Raw genomic sequence first — 8252 nt, 5'->3', positions numbered from 1 at the left:
TTCTATTCTTTTGCAGATAAAAAAAGACCCGAAAGTGAAAATGTGCTGCACTATAACAATCTCATCGAATGCCTTGATCTCCATCTCACAGAAATTGATTTGATCGACTATCGAGGCAGCACATCTGAGATTAAATTGGCCAAGTTCTTTGTTCTGGAGGCATGTGTGCTCAAGGTAATGAGGTTTGGCATTCTCTGGCGCAACAATGAATGGCGTGCTGATCACCGCAAGCCTCTAAGCCTAAATAACAAAGTCTCTGCAGAAGCTGAATTTGTATTTGAAACATCAACTGGCCAGAGACTCGAAAATTTATTTGCCCATTAGTGACTTGTCAGGGCGGTGGATTTTAGTTTGTACGATAACGCTGCATCCACCTAAAGTAATGAAAGTTCTTACGTGAACTTCCTAGTAATTCCCTCTTCCTAGGTGCAGCACTACTCCTAACATTTGTAACATCAGTTTGAAACTTGTAATATTGACGTGTCCTATTCCTCACTACAAGAAACTTGTTAATACATGACGGTACTAGTCCGTCACACATAAACCAAAATATGTCATGTGTGTCCGTCCATGACGGACACGAAATCCGTCATGTATATCGCATCATAATTTGACAGCATACCTTCCATGACGGATCTTGGCCGTCATGGACCTGCCCCAGGCCCGCCCAGCCCAAATTAGATTGTGACAGAAAAACCGTCAATGATTTACATGACCTGGAAGCAACCTGGACCTAACATGGAGTCTACGTGGATCTGACGTGGAGGCTAGCAAGGCCCATGCAGTAACCAACCCAATTAGGATTTCAGCCCAACAATTTCAGTCCAATACAACCCATTAGTTGTTTATTTTGGTCCTGCATTTAGCCCACCTGATTTTTTAGTCCAACCCATTTGCCCCATACATAGTCCAGCCTCTGCTCTCAATACAGCCCAATTTACAACAAGAGAACCAAATTATATTCATTGAAAAAATAGCATTTGTTCACATGACAATACAGAGTTTCAACAATCTAGTTTGATTCCAAAAACAAAGTTTAATATCAAAACATCACAAGCATATCTAGAATGCGATATAAACATATTTTTAATTTAAAATAACATGACTTCCATGGAAAAATGCACTATTAGCTGATTTAATCTACAACACTACACCACTGCATCCAGACAGCTATTCGAACCCAAGTAATTCCTACTTAAAAACTTCAATCTCCAAATTGCCAAACCTGCGTAGAATCCAAAACACATACAAAATTATAACAAGTTATAACTAGCAACTCCCAAATGAATCTAAAGAGTAAGAATATTAGTTGATTTTCCAACCAATCATCTGATGGATACACCGCTAATATATTAAGGTACCATGAAAATGGTGGCAACGCATGGTAGAAAATAGCAGACTAGTTACAAGTTTAAAAAATTGTTCTATAAATGTGACATTTTATCATGCAAACATAGAAAGGTCAGCATCATTTTAAAAAAAAGGGTGGACAAATCATTTCATATTCATCAAGTACAACAACAGAAAATCAGGTTTATATGCACAGAGCATGGTATATTAAAATGGATGATTCCGTAAAATAAAATGTATTTCATAATTAACAAAACATGAAAATAGTAATACTGGAGGCATACTTTCTTCATCAATTAAAGCTAATTTCTGTCAATAAACTTGCCTTTTGCATGTAAAATAAAATCACTCGAAGCCAAGACCATTTTAGGCAATTAAATGATGCACTTAGTGACCTTATTATGCTAACAGTATAATTCTTTACAAACGCAAACATTTGCGAGCATCAAAAAACTTCAGTTAAGCACTTAGAACATAGATGAACCTAACGGCTCAGATTTAGTCTGATGCTTTCGAACCATAACATTCACATCTAGATTAACCACACCTGAGAATTGTGAAGAATAGTAACATGTTACAAGGTAAATAATTATCTCCGTCCACACTTCAATATCAGATGGGATACAAGGCACACAATTATCTCTGCCCAAATGAAAAATTATAAAGTAAATAATCTAGTTCTAATTGTATACATAACACTTTAGTTTAATTTAGCACACCATTGATTAATTATTCTTTCTAGTAGGCTTTCAGCAATGGTGTGGTGTGAACAATACCAAGAAATATAGAATATGCTAGTAATAACAATGAAATTTTGAGACTGGACAATTGCACTAGGTAGCAAATTGAACACTCCTAAATCTGAAGCGAGAATAATATACCATCTAGCAGTAATCTTAAACAAAAGCGCGCAATCTTCATTTCCATTAGTCCTTGAGATAGCAATTCCGTGTACATGCATTTTCGGAAATACAATAGTACAAAATCCATCACCTCTGCTGTAATAAGCAAAAAAAAGTTCAGCATCAATTAAATTGTTAGCTTGCAAAAGAAAAGAAGAAGGAAAACGGAACGATTATTTATACAGCTACATTAAGACGTCAGGTAATATTTAAATTGAGTAAGACAACAAGGCAGTAATGAAGTTCATTTCAAGGCTCTCACTTCGTGTCACCTATTTGATCAAAGGAGAAGCAATCACAATCGTACAAAGATTAGTATGCTAGAGAAACAATGAGTACAGCAGGATGAAGATGTACTCTCATCCACATTAGGAAGTGAAACATAAAGTAACAATTCTAGTGTTTGCGTATAATAGCCCAGTCATGCATCAGCGTTGTTTTCAACCATAGTGATACAAAACTTAAATATTCAATCAGAGCAGAAGAATAAGGGAGGAATAACCCACTATCCCGGTGACATCAAACAACAAAGCGTACCAAACAGAGGAAGAAATCAATCTAATCATCCTCGCCATGCAAGCCAGACATGGACACATGTGCAGTGCAAGATATTATTGTGATTACTTTGAACAGATGTGTAGTGCAACATTGATGTCACAACATCAATTAGTTTTACTTATTGCTCTTCAGGGGTGTGTGGCTTCCTGGTACAACATAGACAACAACATCATGACAATGGTTCTTACTTGGTTGATAGAGTTCACTGGAGGGAGGGATTTAGGTAGGCCAGCAGTGACAAGATTTGCTACTGCCTTTGACTTTGGGTTGTCTGCATGAGCACAAGGGCGCATTGATCAATATGTTCACTTCAATAGAGTGGAGGGGTCATAGATTGAATTCTACAGAAGGTAAGGTCGTTCAAGGAATTGTTTTGGATAAACGTGGGTTTTGGCCTAATGTTGCCACATGTCTGAAGGCTGCACTCCTAATTATAAAAGTTCTTCAATTGGTGGATTCAGATGAGAAACCACCAATGTCATTCATATATGATGAGATGGATCACCCAAAAGATACAATAAAACAAAATTTTAACAATGTGAAGAAAAGGTATGTTACTGTACTGACTTAGTAATTCTTAATTGTAGCTTTTGGATATGCTATCTTAATCTTATTGTAGTTAAGTTTGACCATTTCTATTTTTTTATCAGCCACACTCCAATATTTAACATAATTGATGAAAGATGTCATACGCAACTTCATAGGCCTCTGCATGTTGCTGCATATTATTTGAATCCACAATTACACTATAGTGATAATTTCAAGCCTGCTGAAGTAAAACATGGCATGTACACTTGTCTTGAAAAGATGGTTTCAGATTAAGAAGGAAGAGTCAATATAGATCTGCAGATTGATTCATTTAGGAATGTTGAGGGTGTATTTGGAATGCAATCGGCTATTACGAAAAGAACTAAAAGGAGGCCAGCAAATTGGAGGGATTCGTATATAGATAATTGCCCTGAGTTGGAGAGGTTTGCAATCAGAGTACTGAGTTTAACTTGTAGTTCGTCAGGTTGTGAGTGGAACTGGAGTGCTCATAACGAAGTGAACGTAACTGGAGTGCTCGTAACTTGTAGTTCGTCAGGTTAAGAAACTGCAGGTTAATTCCCATTTTTGGATTTCTTGCACTGTCGTACTAACAGCCAACAACATTTTAATCTAGTGAAGATTAAAGTTGCAGCATTGGACAAATCCCACACCAAACATCCAGCAATGGAATCCAAAAAGAATCTAAAACTGTAGCCCTAAAATACATCTGGAACTCAAGTACAACCAAGCCATTTGCTGAGCTGCACTCACCATCTGATGAAATCAATGTTGCCGCTGCCATCGTCGAGCATGAAGGGCATGTCCCTGTTCAGCTCTGCAATGTCGCTGACCATCCACATGAGACTAACCTGCAGATCCCCCAACCCAAATAAGAAAATGTATAAGAAGTCAATCCCACGAACAAAAGGGCTGAGGAGAAGCGTGTGGGGGTTGGTTGATTCCTCACTCACGTTGGCTCTCCGCCGGATGGATCTAGATCTGTGCCCGCCGCCAGATGGAGTTGGATCCATGCCCGCCGTCGGCGACCTCGGGTACTTCCAAATCTAGCAGTCCTTCCTAGCGCCACCACTGCCGCCTGAGCTCGAAGGGTAGCATTGGGCCATAGTATCTCAACGCCGCGATCTGAATGGAGAGGGGCATGGCGTGGGGTACATAGGGAGGGGTCTGGCACGGGATAGATGGGGAGGTGTCCGGCGCAGGATAGATGGGGAGGGGCCTGGTGCGTGGTGGTTCAGCGTCGGCGCAGCCGGTGCCGACATGGAGCGACGCGAGGAGGAAAGGTGGAGTGGCGGCGGCTGATGGTTTGTACAGGAGGAGATGGGAGAAGGGGAAGGTGAATTAGGGTTAAGAATGGGTAGGCTCCAAAATTTTGACTCCCCTCTTTGGCGACTTAAATTTTCTCTCTCTCGCACGCTATGTCTGTTTCTGTCTTTGTTTTTTATTACATCTCACTGAAATGTGGGACAAACAGAGGGGCACGCATGACACATCAGCAGGAGCCCCGTCCGTGACGGTCCAATGGTGTATTAAAGGCAGAAAAAGCAGGCCGGTTGGTCGATTCATGACGATTACCGTGATAGTCCTTCGATGTCCGTCATGAAGGGGCTACCGTTTTGTAGCCCATTCACATCTTCCTGGTCTGTGATGGTTTTCGTGACGGCTTAGAAGAACGTCATCAGAAAACTATCATGGATTAACAAATTTCTTGTAGTGCCTGCGTTTTCAAAATTCTGCGAATCAAACAGGTCATGAGTTGGTGATGATGTTGTGCCTCCCATCTTTCATCAGTAGCCGTTGGATCTAGATCTGACACATACAAACCAAGCTTCTCCATTTTTTAAAAATATGCCCACACTTGTTCCCTATTTACAAACAACTCCTTCTCTCTCACAATCAGCCTTATCTCCTCCCCACCACATCTAGAAGGCGGTGGAAAAATATGGCGCGATGGCCGCTGCCGGAGTAGTCCACCCCCAATCTTGGCGTTCCGTGCAATGCACGGGCATCTACGCATGGGAAATTATGTCGAACAGGGCTAGTTGTAAGCACTCTAGCTCTACAACCATGATGATAATGACTGCAGACGGTGAGGCTGACTATGGTATGCCAAACATGGCGCCTATACTCAGGTGTCATCTCCAGCGCAGGGTCTTGTCACTTCACTGTGAAGAGCAGCACGTAATAATTTGACGAACGGGTAGTACAGTGCTAGTACTCCTAGGAGTACTACATTGGTAGTACTACTACTAGTACTAGTAGCACCACCGTCTGGATTTAGGAGTACTCCCACGTCCATCTGGATTTTAGTATTTGACTAGCAATATCTAGTAATGCATGTCACAAAAAATGTACTACTCCCTTTGTAAATCAAAACATGGTGTTTTATTCCTATCGGCAAGAGAACTTAATGTTTTCTTGCTAACTAGAGTCTTAATAGGATGACATCCAATGATGCAATGAACTAAACACTACATGTCATGTTTTGTAGTCTCAAGTCATTGAAAGCATGCACGGCCCACATCTCTCATTGGTTGATATGTCACGAAATAAGAAACAAGTCGGGAGTTAATGCACCGTGCCTAAGTGTTTTGGGATTATTTGGTTTTCGTAATGTGACTTACACAACATTTTTGTTTACATGCATTAACATTTTATTAGTTAAATCAAATGTCAAAACTTGGCGCAAAATGCAAAGGGGACCAATAAACCAACAATCATCAAACTTCTCCCGTTTGGCCCCAACTAGAGGCCCGGTGAGCTGACTATACTGCACCGGCACGGAGGGGGCGCAGCTTCATTGACTTACGGCAACTGCCTTTGGGTGAATGACACGTGGGCCCAGGGGGTGGCTGGCCCACCTATCATACAGCCAAAGGCAAGTGCAGTAGAGGGCCGAGGAGTAGTACGAAATCTTACGCACCTACGCACGCTAACCAAGGGCAAGAGTGATCACTCGAATCGCAAGATCAGTTGACTAGTAGAAGCTAAGCTAGACCCATGGAGGCGATGAGAGCGAGCATCAGCCAGTTGTGCCAGATGGTCCACGACGCCGGCCTGCGGCCCAGCAACGAGGAATGTCTCCATGTAGTATTGCTTGAGGCCGGCAGGGCGAGGGGCCGCTTGGACGACAACTTCGTCTCCTTGTTCGACGAGGTCCTCGTCGGTTTCCTCGAAAAGTTCACTGTCGTCAAGAAGCTCACGGATGACTTTGAGGTAAGCCTTCAGCCGACGCGCCCAGGCTCTGTGATGCCTGCCACCCTCAACAACCACTATGGTGACAACCTCTTCGACGCACTGGTGGCCCTGTGACTGCCCGCCGTCGCGCCGGAGAATGTCCACCTTGAGGTCGCGCTCACCGCGCAGCGCGTAGCACAGCAAGACACCATGGACATAATCACCCACGTCTACGCGCATGCAAGAGGAGGACGATAGGACGCTGGCCCTCTTGGACCACAGGGCAACCTTGGACACACTGTTCAGAAGCATGTTGAGCTCACCGCCAACGCCGCTGCTCCTCACACGTCGGTTGGTGACCCGGCGCACTAGGGCATGAGGATATTGTTGATGGATCCATATGTATTTTTATCTTTCCGTCAAATCCATGTAGTAGTATATGATACTACAGTAATTATCTTACCTTTCGCATCAACTTCATAATTTTCATACGTACTCCATGCATGAACGGCGTCAGAACCAAACTTCTCATTACTCTAGGCAAAATCGTTATTTTCTATCTATCGATCGCGCCATGGAGCAGAACCAAATTTTACAAGTTACGAGTTCAAAAGGAAAAGCCCGCCGTGTTCGCATCGCACCCCCACACGGTTGGTCCGGCACGCCGCTCAAGCGGGAATGCGTGCAGTGTTGCATTTTGACTTACAAGTGGGACCGTAGTTGAGCAAACCGACTATCGACAAACCCCCACCCTGCCCACCGCGCGATGGCTGAGAAAACAGGAGGGAGAAGAGATGGCTGTAGCATGGACTCCAAGAAAATTGGTGTCGGATGGGACTTGTGTGGGTGGCGTGTGCCGTAGTGCTAGACGTGAATGCTAGTTATGGCCCATGCCACCCCACTATATCGAGCCTATATCGAGGTACAATACATAGAACAAACTTCCTACAGTCCGTGCTCAGCACTCCTCTATCTCTCTTCTCAGCCACCCAGCGGACGCGTGGAGCCCGTCGTCTGTTTGCTCGCATGCGGTCCCACATGTCAGTGAAAACGCAAGCGGACCCACTGAACCTGCACATCTTTCACCTCGACGTGCTGGTGATGAAAAACAAATCCAAGAAAGATCTTCGGTGGCCGCTTTTGGAGTTACTCAAGAGTAGTAAGATTCTATTTACAGTTTAACTCAAGATGCACATCTCTTGGCTTCAACTTATCAACTACCACTCTATTTTCTTTCATGACATGACCTGGATGCTGGATGTCCCACGTGTCGGCAAAAGGAGGAAGAACCTGACCAAATCTTCGGTTGTGCTCTCGGATTAGACTAGTTGTGCTAACTTAAATTTTTTATTGTGTACTCCCTCCGTTCCAAAATACTTGACTTCCATTTGTCCAAAAATGGATGTGCCTATATACTAAAACATGTCTAGATACATATATATTTGGACAAATAGAAGGCATGTATTGTGCAACGGAGGGACTAGAATGGATGCAAGTTTTTGTATTGGGAAGAAGAGTACATCCATATATTGATAGAGCGCAATTTAGTAGATGTTCTATCACTTTTAGCTAGAGAGAGGCTATAGATGAGATTAGTGCACTTGTTGATACTCCTACTTGGTATGTGTGTTGTTGCTTAGACGCAGAGAAAAACGGACCAGAGGGAGTACTAGAATAGAGGCTAGACATGAGACTAGATGTGAGGAAGCAATGTCTACT

The 8252-nt window shown here is 42.9% G+C and overlaps 1 protein-coding gene across 2 annotated transcripts; it reads right to left on the bottom strand.

The window, feature by feature from the left end:
* Positions 1-1024: 1024 nt before the first annotated feature.
* On the bottom strand, positions 1025-4753 carry LOC123133337 (uncharacterized). 2 transcript variants are annotated; one of them, XM_044552830.1, is made up of 4 exons: positions 4310-4753; positions 4110-4207; positions 2232-2348; positions 1040-1225 (listed from the first exon to the last, which is right to left on the bottom strand). In XM_044552830.1, the coding sequence occupies exons 1-4, from the start codon at positions 4367-4369 to the stop codon at positions 1192-1194; spliced, it is 309 nt and encodes a 102-aa protein (XP_044408765.1). In that variant the 5' UTR covers positions 4370-4753; the 3' UTR covers positions 1040-1191. The 2 variants fall into 2 exon arrangements, with proteins under 2 accessions (XP_044408764.1, XP_044408765.1); XM_044552829.1 differs by having other exon boundaries at positions 1025-2348.
* Between the last annotated feature and the right edge of the window lie 3499 nt (positions 4754-8252).

This window comes from Triticum aestivum, chromosome 6B (genome assembly GCF_018294505.1).
Source record: "Triticum aestivum cultivar Chinese Spring chromosome 6B, IWGSC CS RefSeq v2.1, whole genome shotgun sequence".
Taxonomy (NCBI): domain Eukaryota; kingdom Viridiplantae; phylum Streptophyta; class Magnoliopsida; order Poales; family Poaceae; genus Triticum; species Triticum aestivum.
The sequence above is the reverse complement of the archived record's forward strand: the minus strand, read 5'-3'. Positions and strand labels throughout refer to the sequence as shown.